Here is a 20850-nt window from a genome sequence, read left to right as displayed (position 1 = left end):
GTCCTTCTGCAAAGTGAAAGGTTGCTGGTTCGATTCCTGGTTGGGACACATTCCTGATTTGTGGGTCTGGTCCCCAGTCAGGGCACATATGAGAGGCAACCTATTACTGTTTCTTTCACACATAGATATTTCTCTCCCTCCCTTTTCCCCTCTATTCCCCTCTCTCTAAGAATAAATAAATAAAATCTTTAAAGAAAACATCCAAACCTGTAAAGAATTATTGTACAAATTTATTTGGGTACAGCTGGAAACAACTGGCAGGAAGTAAGATCTCAATGCTTTGGAGAGTGACATTTTTGCAGTTTCTTTTATGCATTTGAAATTAAGGAGAGAACAGAAACACTATGTAAAGGTGGGAGAAAGCAAGGCAGCATTGAATTACAGGATAGTTAAGATTATGTTTTCTCTGGAAGGTGGTTAAGCTTATTTCAGAGGCATGTTAACCTAGTGCACAAAAATAGAGCATAGGACTTGTTTAAGATAGAGATAAACCTTTTATTGAAGAAGTTATCTGCCCAGGGCATGACTACCCACCAAGGCCTCCCCAGTTAGAAATTTATGATCAGATCACCCTATGGGGTTACTTTCTGTAGGACCTTTTTTTCCCGTCTACATTATTTACTCTTCGATGTGAATACAGTGCTTGGGAAAGGGATGATCATTCTCTTAACCTAATATCTCAAGTGGCAGGTCCCTGAAAGAAAAGGAGGAAGACTAATGAAGAAGAGAGCAAAAGCACAGGATGGGAACTCTGATAATGAGTTTTGATACAGGGCTCTGCTTTGGTAGGGCTTTAGGTCTCCCTAAAGAGGGGAGACCGCAATGGGGGCCCTGAGAGAAAGAGGAGTGTTTTACAGGGCCCTGGCCAGAAGGGCTCTGTGCCACCCCAGGTTGCCAGTGGTAAATTCTCAGGGCAGTTTTAGTGGAGTTCAAATCCTTCGTTTTCACAAACCATTTTTGGGGACCCTGTCTACATACTGGCCACTGCAGCCAGAGCTGATGATAGGAAGGTAAACATAATAGACATGGTATCTGTCCTAGTAGAGACTACAGACAGGGCAGGAAGATAGGTGGTAATTAGATTTTTGCTTCATAATGCACTATTTACAAATGCACAAAGTTCTTGTGGAGAAAAAGTCACTGATGTTAACGAGGGATAGAACAGGGTGATCCTACCAGTCCTAGAATTAGGGAAGACAGCCCAGAATGAATGATGGATAGTTTGAGACACAAAGAATGAGCAGGAGTTATCCCGGCGTAGAAAGAATCCCTGGCCTGGAAGGTGCATGTGAGCTCAGGGCCTGGGGGATGGGAGCTCAGGCAGGACTGCTGGGTGGGGGCCAACCAGGTAGAATCCTACGGCCATGTCACCAGGAAAGAAGGAAATCATCTCAGAAGTGTGGCTTTCAATCTCACTACAGAACTAGCACCATGTAGTTCTCACATGAGACTTTCCAATAACTTCCTGTGGATTGTGCCAATGGAGATAGGTGGCCGTGGTTTTTTATCCCTGTTATTATTACAAACAATATCAGATACAATTTATAAACAGGAGAGTAAGAGTACCAAAATTGAATTGTCATTAATCTTCGTTACTTGTGTAGTAAGTTTATTATAAATAGGCCCTTTTTTATAAGGTGAAAAGAACTGAGGGATTAACGTTATAAATATATATGCACAGGAATGAGGGGGCGATTTGAAGTTCAGGCACAGTATTCTTCTCTGCCACTTCAGGGTAATCTGACACGGTCTGGTCAAATGAGGGTCCTTTATTTTCTTCTTAAGGCTATAAAACATTTCTATAAAAAATGGAGATTTTAAAGAATGTTTTAATCAATTATAAGAACACATTGTCTTTGTTAAGAAAATTTGACCAAAGGTATTAGCAACCAGTAACATAGTAACATTGAAGATCCAAGGTAATCACTTCTTTCTCTGGGGCACCTCGCTCCATCTCTGAAACGCATGTATGGCCACCAAACAACGAATCCCTTCCAGTGTTGCTTGGTGACAAAGGCGGCGTGTTTTTACATTTATTAATAAAAACTGTGTTGTGTGGAGGGTTTTGCAACTTGTTTATGTATGTATTTTGCCTTGCATAAAATGCATAAATGCATAAAACACCTGTTCCCCGGTGACGTGGTTTGCCTTACAGGCTCGTTGTGAGACGTAAAAGAGTTCATCACCACCAAACCATTGTTATATAAAGTGTTAAAGGGACTTATCTCAGAAAAAGAAGAAGATCCAAACTATAAACAATAAATGGCAATGAGTACCTATCTACAAACAATTGATTCTAAAAAACAAACTAAGCAACAAGAAGAACAAAGACAAAATCATGGACGCGGAGTGTTTTGACGGTTGCCAGATGGGAGGGGGATGTGGGGGATAGGTGAAGAGGTGAGGGGATTAAGTACAGATAGGTAGTTACAGAATAGCCATGGGGATGCAAAGTGCAGTGTAGGGAATGGAGTAGCCAAAGAACATACGCATGATCCACAGACATGAACAAAGGTGTGGGGATTGCCTGAGGGAGTGGGGGGTGCTAGGTGGAGGGGGGCAAAGGGGAAAAATTGGGACAACTGTAACAGCATAATCAATCAAATGCACCTTAAAAAAAGAAGCGGATGAGCTACTGAATGTTAAGTGCTGAGCATGGCGTCTGGCACGTAGTGCAGGATGTTAGGGAGCCGGTGGTTACTGCCACTGCTGTTGGCTCCTTCTCTCACAAGCAGGTTTCCCTGGCCCTTAAAAATGTTCTGAGCACTGGCTGGGAACTGGGCACTTCTATATCAAATTCTTGAAACTTGAATGGCCCTCTAAAATTGCTCTCATACCGTAGCTGTTTTCTTGGGAGGAGGTGCGCAGGCACGCAGAGGCTAGTGAGCATTCTGTTTAACACGACCATTGCAAATAGCTGCTCCACGTTTCCGCAGTTTCCAGAAGAACGGTCAGTATGACCTACTCTCCTGGTACAGCTTTAATTCAAGACAATGATACATTTAAAGGAGCTTTTCTTTTCTATTTTTGTCAAAGCAAATTGAGTGGTTGTGTTATTTCTATGATCTTGCTGCTTTGTGGAAGAAATTTTTCTCCTCTTCTCTATAGGGATAGATGCTTGATCTAAAGCTACGGTCTCTGCTGATAAGCGTGCAATCTGATTACTGTACCGAAGTATCTTTCCCTGCCTTTGGAAATTTTAATGAAACAATCAGTTGTTTTTCCGCCCCATCACTTTCTGTCCCCGGTAAAAACTACCTTCACAGTAAAATACTTGAAAGGGGGAAATATTATGTGACTAAGAGTTGTGAATATTATACATATGTGCACATTATGAGCAAATTTCAGGTCCATGTGTGGATATAAGCTTCTGTACACAGACATTCTGCTCTTAGCACGTACTTAGAAAGTATTCAGTCCGTGTCTACCATTTGCCTCTTCATGTTGCAACAAGCATTTATATCAGTGTCTAGTCATAGTAACAGAAACCATTCTCAGCTTTTCAGAGGGACTACAATGCAAGGACTTCATTTTACAAATGTGTTGAAAAGCCTGAGGGGAGAGAAGAGGAGAAGATGCCATTACCCAGAGATCAGTAACTGTAGGAAGTCACTACCGCCTCTAGGGCTGAAGGAGCCCAGGGGAGACCAGTGTTACCTGGAGCCTAAGGCCTTGCCCTGGTGGCCCGGCTGCTGCTTCTGGAACCACCTCCTTGCTGCTCTGCAGGCATTTAAGAGCTCACTGTCTTGCTGGTGTCACAGCACCCGAGTGGCTGGTGCCTGCAGCTGGTGCTGCCCTCACTACCCCAGCGCACGAGTACCAACTCAGATGCCCAGGCAGCTGGAGCCAGAGCACAAGGCAGAAAAAAATCAGGGCTTCTTTCCTTTTCCTGACTTATGCTCTCCCACCGGTGCTTTCCATGGGCAGACCTCAGCAGCCACCAGGGGGCAAGCAGCTCTGGGAATGTAAATTTTTACAGGGCCCCAGTACCAGCACAGGGTAGAAATGCTGAGAATAGAACTGATTGCCAACAGAGAAATACCCAGGACTGTATTCGTACCACTTACTGGAAGATTGTGGGAGTTCAAGGGGGAGGGGCATTAACTCAGGGAGGAAATGGGTCCATATGTTATATGGAGATCTGAAGGATGGGTGCAAGTATTTATGTTCTACCCAGACCTTGTATTATAGTTCCTTATTGCTACTGTGACAAATTACTACAGATTTACCACAAATTTGTGGCTTAAAACAACACATATTTGTTATTCTTTAGTTCTGTAGGTAGATGTCCTGCAGAGATCTCACTGGGCTACAATCGAGGTGTAGGGAGGGCTGCTTTCCTGCCTGGGGTCTGTAAGGAAGAGACTATTTCCATCACCTCTTTCAGCGTCTGGAATTTGCCTGCGTTTTTTGGCTTGTGGCTAACCCATCTTCATCTTAAAAGCCAGCAAGTTCTGCCTTCCCTTTGATTCCCTGCAGCTGAAAAAACTCTCCTGTGATTAGATGGGGCCCAACTACATCATCCAGGATCCTCTCCTATCAAGAGCCTCAGTTTTAGTCACATCTGAAAATATGGTCGTGGACATCCATGGGGCCATTTATTCTGCTTGAACCACACCTCAGAACCTTCCATTCATACATGTCTATAGCTGCTGACTGGTTATTATCTCCTATCTTGAGTGCATAATCTCTAAAACTAAATCTTTCACAAGTGTGTGCTTCTTTGGTTGGGGACATCCTCTCTAGGCCACAGTCTAGGCTTGAAGCTTGAGGGTTTTTAAATTTTTTCTTGAGTGGCTTATCTGATGGGTACATTTGCCAATTTTAACTCGTAGCTATTTCTCCAGTCCACCCCTGCCCTGTGCCTCTCCCACTGCTCCTATCTCCTGCCAAAGACTGAAAGCATTTCCCATTTTCCCGACAGCAGAAGGCTTTCTTGTTAACTGTGCCTGGCATTGTGCTAGCTGGTGGAGCTGCCGGTGTGAGGAAGGTACCCATGTTGTTTGTCTCAGGACACCCCACAGTCTAGAATGGAAAACACACTTTAAACGAGGAAGTCTGTGTAAAAAAATGTCCTGGAAGAGGCTATTTCTGATTTTTCTGATTAAGGTTCATTTTTCAAGAATTGGGCTTAAAAGTTGGTGAATATTCCAGAGAAAGGCCATCAAGTTGGGTAATTGAAATGCGATCAATAGGAAGGCCTTTTTGAGCATGTGTGTCACTTTCTCATGATTCGGGGATACAAAGGTGAAAAATAAGATGGCTAAATTACACGTCAAATGTGACAGCTTAGCTACTTCCAGTAAAATCAAGCTGGAATGGCCTTTTGTGCTCATCGTCATCGGTTACTGTCTAACTGGGGTTGAGCTGCAGGTTCGAGGCCCCGCACTACATCTGATGGAATAGGAATTCGGGGGGTGCGGCCTCAGGGGTTTGTTGTGCACACGTGACCTTGTGAAGTTATTGAACCAGTGTCTGTGCACCAGTACCCCCTTGATTTGTAACTCAGAGGCTGAGGGAGGTTTTGACTCCCCTTTGCTCTGTCCCCTCCTTTTCCACTGGGAACTCCTGTGTGTCTCCTCCAGGAAGCCTCCCGGGTGCTTTCGACACCTCCCTACCACCCCGTTCACAGTCACACAACAGATAGGAGGCGCTCATTCTGTGTCAGACATGCTATGCCAAGACAAGTCTTTTGCAGACTGATTATTTAATGTGTAAAACAATTTTGTTAAGATGTAGGCCCAATTATCTTCCATTTTGCAGAGGAGATGAGGTTTCACATTTTACTAGTGGCTGCCTGGCAGAAAGGTAGGACTTGGATGGAGGACCTGCAGCTTTCAAAGTCAGGTGTGAAACCACCGTACTGCAAATGGATTATTCTTGCTCTGTGCTGCCAGGGCAATGTTCACATTCCTCTATTGCAACCTAGTAGCATTTTCATTGTTGGCTCGTATGTCTATTTATCTTTCCTTGGGGTTCCTGGCAGGAGCTGTGTTTTCTTCAGGCAGGGGAATGACAACACCTGGGTGCAGTAGGGTCAGCAGCTTAGTAGGCTCTCAGTGAAACTGCCTCCTTGCTTGCTCTGTTGTCTATGTGTTCAGTCTGAGTGGATTAGAGTGGGCCAAGGTGAAAATACGAAGTTAAATATGAAATTTGGGTGCCTACACATATGGCAAAATTAAAATAGTAAAACTTCAGTAGCATATTCATATGTACGAACAGTAGTCAATGTGTAGTTGTAATTAACTAATGTTCAGACTTTAGTACAAATGAACAGTGAGAGCCCTTGTTATTGGCAACCACACAACACTGGAGAGGCATTTCCCACGAACCCAGTGACCCTAAGAGTGCATGACAACTCAAATGTGAGGCAGACACTTTAAAAATTTTATTTCACATAAATTATAGATAACATTATAATTTTCAAGGTGAAAACCCCAAATTATCTCTCTACATAGGGAGAAATAAAAATGTATGTTTCACTTCCATACTAATTCTGTGCATAGGTATGAATATTAAAAATCAGTTTATCTGTAGCAGGTGACAAGGCAGTGTTGTACATACCCATTCCTTGAGGGACATATGACTAAGCAACCAATTTCTTGTGAGAAACATATAATAGAAACAAGCACCCAGAAAGCCAACATAAGTCCATTCTCATCTTATTAGCACTTGAGTTCTTTGAAATGAAAATTTAAAAAATCCCTTCATATGTATATTAAACCATGTAATTGCAATGGTGGAGTAATTTTCTACTGTTCACATTATTACTAAAGACTAGAAGTGGGATATTTATATCACATATTAATAAAAGTGAATTAACTGATCAGGCTTCAGTTGTCTGAACTGGCATTTAACCATTTATCAAAGGGAGCTCAGAATCTTCTAGAGAATGTTAAGAGTAGCAGCAAAAGCCTCAAAGGACTCGCTCTTGTTTTACCTGCCAGGTGCCTTTGTGGCATCTCTAGACTCCTGGATCCTTACTGAAGGAGCATTGGGTTTTAGCAGATTGACCAACTGGCCTAACATCTCTAAGGTCTCCCCAGGCTGCTGGTCAGAATTCAAAACACTTCATACTCGTGCCATAAAGCTTCCTGTCATAACTGCATTATGGAAATTGCAAGTTTGCAGAACATAGGCTTAACTCTGACAAAGTCAATGTGAATTTATTGAGTTGCTGGTTACTTGCATATACGATTTATCCATTTAGTACTTGGGTGCTCATTTGATTTACAGATGACAGGACTGAGGCCCATGGAAGTTAAATAACTTTCTCATGATCACAGTTAGCCAGCAGAATCTATGAGATTTGAATAGGAATCTTCCAATGTGAAACCTAAGCACTATGTCTGTGTAGGTTGCTTTGAAAAATGTTTGTCAGGCTGCTAAGGAATTGTTTGCTTCAAGAGGGGAAAAAAAAAACACTTTGACTTAAGCAAAAGAGAAGAATTAATTATTGGAAGGATTCAGGGGAAGAAAATACTGCCAGGCCTCAGTCAGGACTGGAACTGGAGTCACAAGGAGCAAAGGTGATTTTTTTCTCTCTCCAGTATTCCCAGATAGCTCACCTCCGTTTCTTCAGCTTCTTCACTTGCTGCCTTGCAAATGGGCTATTCCAGCTCCTAGTAGATAATGCCCATAATGACTAGTCTGGCCTGTCTGTGTGCTGTGAGTGTGTGTGTGTGTGCATAATAGAGCAGGAGGAGAGAGACAGGGATTGAGACTGAGAGGGGGGAGAGAGTGACAGTGTCACGCAGTCTGTGGCCCCCACATGAAGCTGTGGGAAGAGATGCACTGTGAACAGTGCATGGGCTCAGATGGGAGGCAGAGTGGCGGTGGGGAGGATGTAATTGGTAGAGAAATGATCTGCATTATTTACACAAGCTTTTCTTGGACTGCACTGTTCAACTTTGATAGTTAAATCCCAGCTTCTCCCCCTTGACTCGGAGCAGTTTTATGAATCTTAATTGGCTTCTCTAGTTTGTGTTATGAGAATTGTATATGTACATGATATATACCCTGCTATCTCTATTTATCTGTATTTATAATTATATTCCAAATAGGCACATTTAATTCTATTTATGCAAGCATTTTATTCTGGTTAATCAACTGGGAGTCATCTTTATCAAAGAGATTTTTTGGTGTCTCTTCTATAATACAAAAGGGAAAAACATGGCCTTTTATTATGTGTAAACTAATTACTTATGCTTATGTAACTATCATTTGGTTAATATTAGCAAGAAGACCCAGGCAGTGCCAGAGGTAATAATACATGGTGCTTCTGTTAGCAAAAGGCATCTGTCTACCTGTGAGCTGCTGGTTCCCAGCTTCTCTGCCATGCCACCACACCCTGAGTAAACATCTCTTGTGACAGGGACCCATAAGTGGCCCTCATGTGAATTTTGAGAAATATTCTGTACCAAGAATAAGTCAGGAGGCATGTAGTCTTGATTCCACCAGAGGGAATAAGAAAGATGTGGGTGATGCCTAGCTCTTGCCTTGCTATCAATCAGAGCTGTGCTTTGTTAAGTCTCTCCTTGCTTCATTTTCCTCGCTGAGTGACTACCCTGGAGCAGACAAGATCTAAAGCTCCCCCTGGTTCTAGCATCCCTGTGCTTTCTGAATCTATACTATCTCAGAGAGATGATGGGCATGTTTCTTAATAAAGAGTAAATTGTAAAAATAGGTTCCGATCACTGTTGAAGGTGGGTGATGGGTACATGGGTTCATTATACTATTCTCTTTTATGAACGGAGCTTTTCACAGAGACAGAGGCACATAACCAGAGCTATAAAGAATGGTGGCAATAATGGAGAAATGATGTAAGGAGTAGATGAAACTTGATTATCTCTTCCATCCTAAAAAATGAAGTATGTTTGTTTATTGTAAGGAGTCATCTAAACATGAGAGGTGTTATAAGCAATAGACTGTAGTAAATTTTTTTCCTCAAAAATAGAGAAATTAGAAAACCTGGCAAGTCCCTTTGAGTCATTTCAGTTGAAAGGCTTTATCATTTTTTGAGTGTCATATAAGATGTGCTTATAGTCAAGTTTAATGAATATACATTACAGAGATAAATGGTAAATGGTTCATGAATTCGCCATCATTTTGGACTATGCATTATTGCCCTTTAAAGTCATTAGTTTGGAAAAATTGAGATTTGATTATAATTTGCAGTTTCCTAGCATGCCCCAACTGGGTAAAGAAAGAAGCAGTCTGGAGAAGGGCCAGATTTCACAGCAGAATTTACAAATGTGATGTGGTTGTTCCACAGAGGAGATAAAGCACATGGCATGATGTGCTTTTATGCAATCAGCTATAGAAGTCTGACCATGAAAATACCAATGGGATTATCCGAAATTTGGGCTATAACATCAGAGCTCACAAATATCATGTCACTTTCTGCATGGCTAAATTTCTTCTAGAAATTTGTGCAATTTTTTATTCAAACAAAGGTTTATGGAGTACCATTCTTTTCCGGAACTGTCCAGTCACTCGGGGACCTTTAAGTTACAATACCATGTCTCTGACATTTGAGAGTGGGTAGACTTCTTTTCCTTCTGGGCCATGATTGGATGGTTAATCTCAAAGAAAAGGGCAGATTCCTTCCTTGAAACCAGAAGACACCGATGGTCTCCCTTTTTGTAAAAAAATTAAGATCCTTAAATGGGTCCTTTACATTCCCAAATCAGCTCTTCAGATTCACTAACAAGTAACTCAACAGCCAAGTTTTTAGAAATATTTATACTTACTCTATTTCCTCACACAACTCTCACTCCTTAACCTGCTGCATCCTTCTCTACCTCCACTCCCCTATGTAAGTTGCTACTTTCACATCCCTGATGATCTCCTTGTCATTAAGTTTACTTTTTAGTCCTTTTCCTACTTGACTTTGAGACAGCAACTGATGCTGCTGAGTACTCTCTTTATGAAGTGTTTTTTCTCTTTGGTTTTTATGACACTGCTCTCATCTGCTTCGCTTTCTCTGCTTCTGGGCCGTTTTAATTAAATAATGTCTTCTTAGACTTCTCTGAAGGTCCCTGCTCTGTGTTTGGCATGCTCAGGGTTAAAACAGATTCTGCCCACTTCTATCACCTGGGCTGAGTGATGGCACTGCTCCCGAAACCTCAGTCATCATCTGTGGTGATTTCCAAATCTCCATCTCGGCACCAGACTCACCTCCAGAGCTTCAGCGCCATACATCCAACCCTCTACTCGATAGTGGAAGCTAGATGTTTCTCAGACACTTCAAATTTAGCATGTTTGAAACAGAGAACTTCACGTCACTCCACGAGCAACTGCAACCTGCGGTCTTCCAGAATTCCCTGTCTAAGGTGTTTCTTCCTTTCCTTCCTCTTCTTCACATTCTCTCCTTTCAGATACCAAGATATCTGACATAGATTTTTTTTATTTTTTGCCACCTCTTTCTATTCTTGCTTTCATTTTTGTACAGACTTCCTGTCATCTTTTCCCCTGATTACTGTAATAGCCTCCTAACGGGTGTTTCTATCCAGTCTAGTTCCCTAGTTCTCCTCCAGTCTCTTCTCCCCAATGCAAAGTGGTCCTTCATAGTGTGTATCTCATTATGGCGTTTCTCTGATTAAAACACAGCTCTGCCCCGTTTCACTGGACATGAAGTCATGGTGCTTAAGAAGCTTTAAGTGTCTGTCTTTAATCCTCTGGTCCCATGCCTAACTGTATCGTTTTATCTCTTATAGTTTCCCCTCATATTTCAAGCACGGCCTTGTTGAAATTCTTTCAGTTCTTCCCTCGTGGTATGACTCTTCTTGCCTTTAGGTTTCAGAATATCCCTCTGCTGGAGGATATATATGTACATACCCTCTGCCAGGAACACTTCCCTCCTACTCCCTGCCTTTCATTTGGCTCACGTCTATTTAACTTTCAGAAATCCTTTTATCTTTTTTTCCCTCAGAGGCAGCCCCTAGTCCTCTAGACTAGGTAAAGTTAGGAAATCATTGCAACTTATATATGTATGATAATGACAATCACTTTGTTTAATTTTCTTTTATGTTTTGGGGTAGAGAGACACAAGCGATTGCATACTCTCTATGGTAGAAATTTTCCTTATTTTCTCATGATTGCCCTGCACACAGAACCCCCATGCTTGACAAAGTGCCTGTCACAATTTTTCCATTCATACTTGCTGAATGACTAAATGCAGAGAGAGAACAGGATTCAATGTATGTCATGTTGTCCCATAACTAACTGAAAGAAACAGGAATAAGTCATTTTAATCTAATGACAAAAGATGCCTCTTTAACTAAATTTTTATTGTAAATGGAATAAATGATAATGCCAATAAATTGTCAGGGGCTATATGGAGCCTGTTATGTATGTGTGGCGTATGTGACCCCTGACATATGACTATCCATAGAAGAGGCAATAAATAAGTTTAGAATGACTTTTATTTGACTAAGAGAAGGAGTCAAGCTCAGTAAGTCCTTCTGATTTCATTTTTGGTTCTGCTGAATGTAGACATAAGATTAAGGGGAACTGTGGTGAGTACCAGACTTAACATAATCTTTAGGATAATTTCTTTTTCAGCTGAATGCATTTTAATTTATGTAACTGTTTTCTTTCGCTTTCTTCCCTAGAAGTTACTTACGTTAGAAAATTCGTCTTATTCCTTAGCCATATCAGCCAAGTATGAAATTTAATACAGTGTGTGTGCTCTATAGTTCATCCAAAGGAATTGCTAATGGAAATATCAAACAAAAATTGTTCCAATCTGATGTAGGTATAATATATCAGTAATTAAAAAATATAGTCTTTCTCTACAAACTGTACTGCTTGTATATTTTCTGCCTTAGAAATGGCACCATCTTGTTGGAGAAACTAGAAACCTAATATATTTGGTACTGCTTTCTCCCTCATAACCTAGGCTTATTTACCTCCTAATTCTCTCTCAAATTGGTCCCCTTAGATCCATTTCTGCAGTCACTAATCTAGTTCAAGCTATTACCATCTCCTGACGGGAGACTCATAACAACTTACTAAGGAGCCTATGTGCACTAACACGCCCACGACCAGTTCATTCTCTACTCAGCATTCAAAACCAATTTGATAGTGCCCTGCTTAAATCTTCAATGGCTCTCAGTCAGGGGGTAAAGGAAAATGCCCTGGTCTTGCTACTTCTTCTGACTCTCAAACTTGCCTTTGCTATCAAACTTGCCCTTTAGATGTCCTAATTAAAATATATATATATATATATATATATATATATATATATACTGAATTCAATATATGTATGTATACATATACATGTACTTATTGTTAGATTAGGACATCCAATAGAGGCAACCAGGATAGTTCTTTTTTTAAAAGGAAAATATTGATATTGCACACAACTCCTCCCTGTGAGGATGGTTTAGTCATTAATTTAAACATTAGACTTAAAATTTTAAATAAAACACCTTAATCCTATCTTCTGTCTGCCTCATTGTAAGACAGCATGGTCTTTGCTTTCAGAAATATTTTTGGATAACAGTTCAAAAGCTTCCTAGACTTCTCTACAATGTTCATATATGACACAGGTGAGCAGAGTTCCACAAAGAAATAAGTTAGTTATTTAAAGGCAAATAATGAGTTAGTAATAGAGAAAGAACATAACGAAGGTCATTCATCTCACCTCAGTGTTTTGTCCATCGTTTTCACTTTGATTTTGGTTGCAACAGAGTATATGCTTAAGAATCATCACTGATAAGATAGAGTGTGAAAATGAAAGAGTTAAAATATTACAAGGTGTATAGTTTTCAATTTATGATAAAATTAAGCTGGTTGTAGAGTAATCTATGATTTTTTTGCTTTCAAAAAGCAAAAGTATAGGATAAACTGGGAAACAGAAGAGGCAGAAAGAGATGTGAGTGAGAGAGATCCCCAAGGAGGTCATTATGGTGGAGTCAATTTTGGTAAAATGTGAATATATTCAATACTAACACATTTATTTCTTCATCAATCAAAGCTTTACACTTAATACACTACTTTTATATAGTGCCTTTAAAAATGTTTCGGTATTTTAAAAACATCAGAAATTGAACTATATAATTAAAATATAGTCCAATTTATGCTATTATAATAACCTAAGCAAGTATAGATTAGCTGAGTCTTAAGACTAATAGAATTAGTCTTACCAAGGCCCTAGCTCAAATAACAGAGAAGTATTGCTAATAAAAGAGGGACTCAAAGAACATAAAGAAAGCATCTTAAAAATACGGAATAAAGTTTGTGTATCTTACTAGTAGCTTGCTCAGATGCTCCAACAGGAAAGAATATTTTTAATCCAATGAATTGGAAATGAGCCCCTATACTTGGCTCAGTGAGGAGAAATATATAAATACAAAAGTTCAGCTGAATCACTTCCAGAAGGCATTCTTGGTATCCTTCCACATTAGAGTGGAAGGAATTATTATGGGTGAAAACCCAAAGATTTCAGATAAGGTGAAACCATTACATTTTGACTTGCTATTTTAAAAAGCTTCATGGACAAATGCCCAAAGCTAGTTAACCACACAGCAGCATTTTCATGAGATATTCATGTGATACTGAAATTTCACAACCATTTTGATAAAGTAAAATTAACCTTATAGAGAAATTCTTACAGATATTTAAAATAATTGTTGTTTCAAATAAAGCACTGAAGCTATAAAAACAACGATGGCAACAAAATCCCGTGGCGGTTGCTTACAAATTGCTGGCAGGGGAGCGAGCGTGAAAACAAACAGCAGCCGTGTGGCAGGAGCAGGGCCAGGATGTGGGAGCACGCTGTGCACAACTGGGGGCAGGAAGGGGGTTCTTCGATGTGCACAGATTCACTGAGGAAATGTAGTCTGACTGATAAGCAGAATTTTCCTGAGAGAAGCGAGGGAGGAAGTAAAAGGCAAAGAGCGTGGGAAGATGGGGAAACCGTTCAGGAAAGTGTGAGGAAAGGGAAGGACGAGAAGGATGAGGATGTTTAGGATCCTTGTGAGTAAACAAGGATCAGAGTCAACCTTACAGAACATGACAGAAGTTTGCTTTTTATCCTGCAGCTGAAATAAAAGCCATTGGAAAATTTTGATCATTGGAAATAACATTTATTGAGGGCTTCCTGTATGATAGGATCTTTACACCATTATTTAATGTGGTGCCCATAACTAATACTGTTATATGGACATCATTACTACACCTGTTTTATAGATGAGGAAACCGAGGGGCAGAAAGGTCAAGAAACAAATTACAGCTCTACAGAAAGTTATAGAGCCAGGTTTCCATACAGCAATTTCATACCAGAGGTGGCTCTCTTAAACCTTGGGCTGTACTGCCTTTACCTTTGATAGAAGTATTGTGAGGATTAGAGAGAGAGAAGAGGAAGAATAGACTGGAGTGGGGGAGATCCGTCAGGAGGGCACAGAAACAAGGCCGGGCGCTAGAAATACTTAGTGTGGAGGATGGGTGGGCCTAGGTTGATTGGCTGTCAGGGATAAAAAAGAAGGGAGGAAATGACAACGATGTCCAGGTGTCTGACTTGGCAACTGTGTGGAGAGTGGTCCATTTCATAGTAACGGGAGTGCAAGTGGGGGAGCAGGTTGCAGGCATAGTGGTGGCAGGAGTGAGGCATCCTATCGGGAGCACTTGGAGTGGAGATCGCCATGCAAATCCAGTGGGATCCCTAGAGAAGGCACTGTGTGAGGACTGGCGCACAGGTGGGTGTGATGCAGTGGTGAAGACAACACTTAAATTAAATCCGGAGCCCTAATCGTGACCACAATTGATTGGTTAAATTGGTGAGGTAGAAAGAGGGGACAGCTGTTATTAACTCTGCTTTTACTGTTGGCAAAAGACTTTAGGTCTTTGTGTCTCGAAATCTTTATCTGCAAAACAAAGGGAGTAGAACGGAGCTTTGAAAGTTACCTTTGGAGGGTTTTCCTTGTATTTTCTTAAAAACGATGTGTAGATTATGTTATGTTAAATTCTACCAGCAGGTAATCTGGAAATTTACCTCATTGACCACAAGGTGGAGAACTCTAATGCCACAGTAAGTAATTTATTACAATATAAAATACTTGTCATATGAAGTTGGTGATAGACTGTCTCATTTGTACTTCCTCATGGAAATTGAGTGCATTTGACAACTAGAGACAGTTTTAACTGAATTGAGATGTAGTTTTGTGTTGCTAAAGCTGTGCTGAAGTCACTAAATGTAAAAATGTATTTGTATTCACTGATAATTCTCCATGAAGAAATTCAAATGCCTGTTTAATTAAAATGAAGACAGTCGAGTTTTAAAATTTACCTGGAGAAGGATTTTCCTTTCAAATAACATCATTTCCATTATCTTTCAAGAAGACTATAACCTTTCTGAAAACCTTTGGTGACTGTGAAATAAGCATAAGCCCGGTGACGTGTCCGTCTATTGTAAAGAGGTCCATACCCAAACAAAAGGGCTAGAGTAGTGTCACACCCTTCAAATGTTACATGCTCACTAAATATTCATTGTTTGCATTATATATTCATTGGTATATAAATATTGAATGTTATATGTTCAGAGTTAAAATACTCCTTTTCTGTTTGGGTTAACTTTTGTACTCTGGTTTTATGTAAAGTTTTCTTGTGAGGAAGTTGTGATTCTCCTTGGATTGAGAATTACCTTATGAATCGTCCCAAGGTTTAATGAGTTCCTTTTATGGATTCGCTCAAATCAAATTGTATTTGTAGGGTATAAATGTAGTATTTCTGCATTTTTATCAAGTCTTTTTAACCATATACAGCTAAGTGAGTGTTGCTCTCTTTAAAGACGTAACATTAGTGAGCCATATAGAAATCTCAATAATGCTACTGTTACTGAAACCTATTTGTGTTTCCCCGTAGAGACTGTATCACACTCTTTTAATATGTTCGGTAGCAACAGATCTTCCGATGACAGTGAGGGCAATATTTAAAAACAAATGTACCTATGAATAAAGATTGAATATTAAGTCGCAAATCAAATTGAAGTCTACATTTTGGTGGGATGAAAAAACTAGATGTTACTAAAACATTTATTCTCCCTTTGATTTGTAAACCTCTTTATGTGCCATAAAAGAGTCACAAAATGTTTTCAGCAATGATGTCTCAGGAACAAGAATCAGCCCTCCTATGGTGACTGCTAGGGAGGGCAACTTTCATTTCAGTAAACTCATTCTAGTGAGTTCACTAAAATAAATAAACAGCACAAGTAGCCTAATTTATTTAGTGTTGCTTTGTTCTTATTTTTCAGTTTTTTCACAGTTGACACTTCATTAATTCTTTACATGTAAAATAACAGTATACTAAATCAGTAATGTTATCAGTTAGATATTTTCTATAACTTCTTCCAAAATGACTCATTTTTACTGTTTTTATCTTGGGTTACTGAATTAATTTTCTACTAATATTTTTCTCACCAGAAAGTGAGACTAATAAAGGGTGTATTAGGGTCCTCCATCTGCTAGTCAGTGTGGAGAACACACACCTTACTGTTGCTTGTGTACTTCGTGCCTAGCTCAGTGCTTGGCCCCCAAGTAAATATCTACTGGCCAATGTTTAATAGATCTAGTTTCATAGATGGGTCACTAAATGACATGAAATTACATATATAATTATTATATATAATAGAGTGTTATATGTGATTAAATTTTATGCATACTATTATTCCTGTTACTTATGTGTACAATAGTATTTCTGTTATGTACGAGTATATCTTATTGTCCCAGACTGCTGATAATCGACCCTCTAAAGCTTAGTGACTTGAACCAGCAACAGTCACTGTGGTTCACAAATCTGTAAATTGGACAGGGGTTGGTGGGAACCAGCTTCTCTCTCTGACTACTTCACACACTGTCAAGTGGTCTGTCTTGAAATCCAGGTTGACTGGGGGCTGGAGTCTGGAATTACCTGAAGATTCACTCATCCACATGTCTGGTGGTACAGCTGGCTTTTGGCTGGGGCCTTACCTGAGGATGTCATCTGGAAAATGGCTTCCATTGCTGACACAATGTTGTTTAGGTTCCAAGAGCTAGCCTTCAAGTGATCTAGGCAAAGTGCATGGCATTTTTGTGAGCTAGTCTTTGAGGCCACATGGATCACTGCTGTTGTATTCTGTTGGTCGAGGCAGTCACAAATGTCAGTCTGAATTCAAGGGCAAGAGATGTAGAAGCCACATCTTGTGATGTGATGGGGGGAGTGTGAAGGGCATCCTGGGAGAAGAGTATGCAGGATGGGATATATCACAGTGGCCAGTGTTGGAAAATATAACCTGCCATATTTTATTTGCTTAAATACATAATTGTATGTATACACTGTACTAGCTAACTCTAGAAAACACTATTCCTAAACAAAATTTACCCTGCTAAAAGGATTCTATTTGATCCAATAAACATTTATTGTTCATTTTTTCCTTCCTGTTTCTGGTCATTCTCTGTTTTCTTAAACATGGTCATCTACCCTTCAAACTTCTCCTCACATCCTTTAAAAGCCTAGACCAAAGTTTACGTCTTCATTGTTCTTTGTCCTTTCTTCTCTCTCTCTCTTTCTCTCTCCCCTCTCCCCTCACCCATCACACCTCTCTTTCTTCTACCTGGAGAGCACTTACTCTTATCTCTACTCCTTTTGTCACTAAACGTTTAGTTTCAATGTGTGCCTGTGTCTTTTTTACAGTTTAAAGAGTAAATAACACATTTCTGACTAATATTTGGTACTCAATATTTATTAACTTGATGTTTATAAGTTATATACTTTCTTAACCAAAAGAATTACTTATCACTTTATCTAAAATATACTCTTTCTCCCACTACATTTAAATAAATGGAACTTTGAGTTCGGCTAAAAGTAAAAATGCCATTTTGTTTATAAATCTATATTTCAACATTTAAAAGCATAAATGGCCTTTTCTGAAATTTAATTCTGATATGGAAGAAATGATGAAAAATTACCTGCATATGACAAAATTTGAGGTGCATACTGAGATTGTGTTCTTTTTTCTTTAAACGTACTGAAAATCAAATAAATAAAAAGTTAAACTAAACTAGCAATTTTCTCCATTAAACCACAGTGTTTTAAGATATTGAAGTAAATTGGCATAAGCATCATCGAAATAGTGAAAACATGCATTTTATTTGGTTTTTAAAATAAACTATAAAGTTTTAAGACATGCAAAAAAAAAAGCATTAATCCAGGGTAAAGGAAGAAAGACATCAATTTGAAATACATCTACAGAAACTGCATATAATTCATTGCTTTATAGGAAGTAACTAAAAAATTAACCAATTTGTTGATCTTACGTGGACTATTTAGAAGTGCCCTAGTGGTGAATGCGAGTCCTGTCTCGTGTGTGCCCTGCCATACCCCCCACACCTGGCAGACGTGTCCCGTGAAAAGTGCTCAAGGAAAGATTTTGCAGGAAGAGTACAGTGCCTTCTGACCTTGTGTTTCTGGTCATTTGGAAAAGCCGTTGTGTTCGTTAGCTTTATCATGGTCTCAATATGCTTGATTTATAGTCCAGAATATGTGAGCTTTGAACTGTTTTCAAAGTTTAGGGTTTGTTTTCTGAATTCAGGAATTGCATAGAGATTACTCCGTCATTGGTGCTCTCAAAGTCTTTCTTATGTACGGCTATTATAATATTGATCATATGTTATATCATATATTATGTCATGTCGTCATGTATTGTTGTCCTAAATTTTTGTATTTTTGCGCTACATGTTGTGCTCCCAGAACAAACTGGTCTTTCCTAAAATTTGTTTCTGTGTGATGGCAGCTGCTCACTGACTGGAGAGTGAATAAGAATCTGAACTAAGTGTCTGACCTTTTTCATCCATAGTTCTCTTTAATAAATTAAGTCATTCCATCAAAATAATGTTAACATTTGAGAACTTACTAAACTGCTGCCACTATTCAAATAACACATTAAACTTAATATCAGAAGAGGTAAATTTTCAAGTTTAGCTCAAGATACTCTGTGAAAATTAGTATATAACCTTTGTGTATATAGTGGTGTTTCGTGTTTAAAGAGATGAGTAACTTCTGAAAGATTTTCCTTTTGTTTAAGTAGCATAAATTTCTTAGGGGAGTCAACTGCCTCTACTGCACTCTCTCTTTCCGTCCTAGAACTGGGAAGGAGCAGGCCACACCACCTCAGAATCAAAAGTGACATGCATGGGTTTGTAATACATGTTCAGAAACATTTCTGGGTCCATGAATTCTTCAGATTTGTACAAGTACTTTATTATTTGTTGTGGGGGGAGTAATTCCGCTGCAGCTTGGTGTAAGTTATCGCCTGGCCCTTTAGTGCCCACTTTAATGGTCTTAAAAAGGAAGAGTGCTAGTTTGTGAGTGTGGGTGAGAAACTCTGTGATGACCTCTTCCAGGGACTGTGACTGTGTCACATCATCAAGATACATGACTGGCACTTTTATTACTGACACATGCCATTGCAGAAAGATTCTTGTTGGGATGTTATGGGACACTACTATAATTTTTATGCCTTCAATAAAAAATTCTGTTTCATCCTTCTTACGGTTAAGATAATCTAGAAGAATCTGATGCAGAGCGCCACTGGAGGACTCAAGGATATGCAGAATGGAAGTCGGGTAAATGAGCAATAATCCCGTTACTGCTTCTTCTAAGTGATGTCTTGAAATTGACTGAAACACTTGTTCATAGTACTCTGTGATGTCTTTTTTTTCCATGTTGGGTCTTGTCTTGGCCACTAGAAACATCCTATCAAGAAGGTATTTCTTTAGCTGCAGTCTCTGCTTCTCTTCCTGAAAATGCAAGTAATTGCTTCGTGGGACTTGTGGTAGAAGTGATTCCAATGGAAAAGGTCTTTTGTTGACATTTCGGGTTTTGACTGAGATAGACATGATGAGTCCTAATTATTCTTCTAGAGGATTCCAATTTTTAGCTTGTTACAGTATTTACATCATAAGGATACCTCTTCAGTGATGAACTCCTAATTTTATTTTTTTCTGACAAAAAGAAAGAGAGTTTACTCAGTTTGTCAAACGATACTAAGTAGCAAAGTCCCTTCCTAGTGTTATCAATAAGCAATGCCCTCGAAATGAAAGTGAATGTTAAAACAGTACTCAAATAATGAAGATGTGTGTGTGTGTGTGTGTGTGTGTGCAATGAAATAACTAACACTTGCATCCTAGGAAAAAACTGCAATGAATTGGGGAGTGGGACGAAGAAAGAACTTGATCTAGAGAAGCTCACTCTGTTTTTGTTTACATTATTATTTTTCTCTTCAATTTATAGTCCATTTTTTCTCAACATTCCATCCTTGAATTAATTATACATGCACATACACACAGAGAGAGATTGAGATAGAGATGGTTGTATCGTATATTGCTATGTATAATATATGTTTTATATATACACACATACACACATACTGGTGTCAAAAAGTAACACCTGCTTGTGCGGGGTAATAATATGGGTGTAATAATTTATAGTTTTACTTTGAACATTTCATCCAAAATGCCATATGGTGTGCTTGAGTATGATATTGCTATGTTGTAGAATTGCATGCTTATGATTTTATAATAAAATTTTGTAACAAAAGGGGCATTATTTGTGCCAGACTATATCTGTATCGTCTTTCTATGTATCTATATGTATGTGTGTATACATATGTTTAAAGAGAGAGAGAATATACCTGCTGACAGTCACTGACAGCAGCTTTGCATCACATTAAAACATCTTTTTATTTATGTAATGGTGATTACAGATTGCTCTTGATTTGTCATTTTTTAAAAAAGTGGTATTTTATGTAATTTCCCAATTTCTTTTATAATACTGGCCAATCATATTTTTTAAATCTGGGCATCTCTTAGG

At 39.2% G+C, this 20850-nt stretch overlaps 1 protein-coding gene across 1 annotated transcript; it reads right to left on the bottom strand.

The window, feature by feature from the left end:
* Window positions 1–19118: 19118 nt before the first annotated feature.
* TEX47 (testis expressed 47) lies at window positions 19119–19877 on the bottom strand. Its single transcript, XM_037066104.1, has one exon. It carries the CDS (start codon window positions 19875–19877, stop codon window positions 19119–19121), a length of 759 nt encoding a protein of 252 aa, XP_036921999.1.
* Between the last annotated feature and the right edge of the window lie 973 nt (window positions 19878–20850).

The sequence above is a fragment of the Sturnira hondurensis genome, unplaced genomic scaffold (assembly GCF_014824575.4).
Source record: "Sturnira hondurensis isolate 20B ecotype Veracruz unplaced genomic scaffold, ASM1482457v3 Scaffold0016462, whole genome shotgun sequence".
Classification (NCBI taxonomy): domain Eukaryota; kingdom Metazoa; phylum Chordata; class Mammalia; order Chiroptera; family Phyllostomidae; genus Sturnira; species Sturnira hondurensis.
The sequence above is the reverse complement of the archived record's forward strand: the minus strand, read 5'-3'. Positions and strand labels throughout refer to the sequence as shown.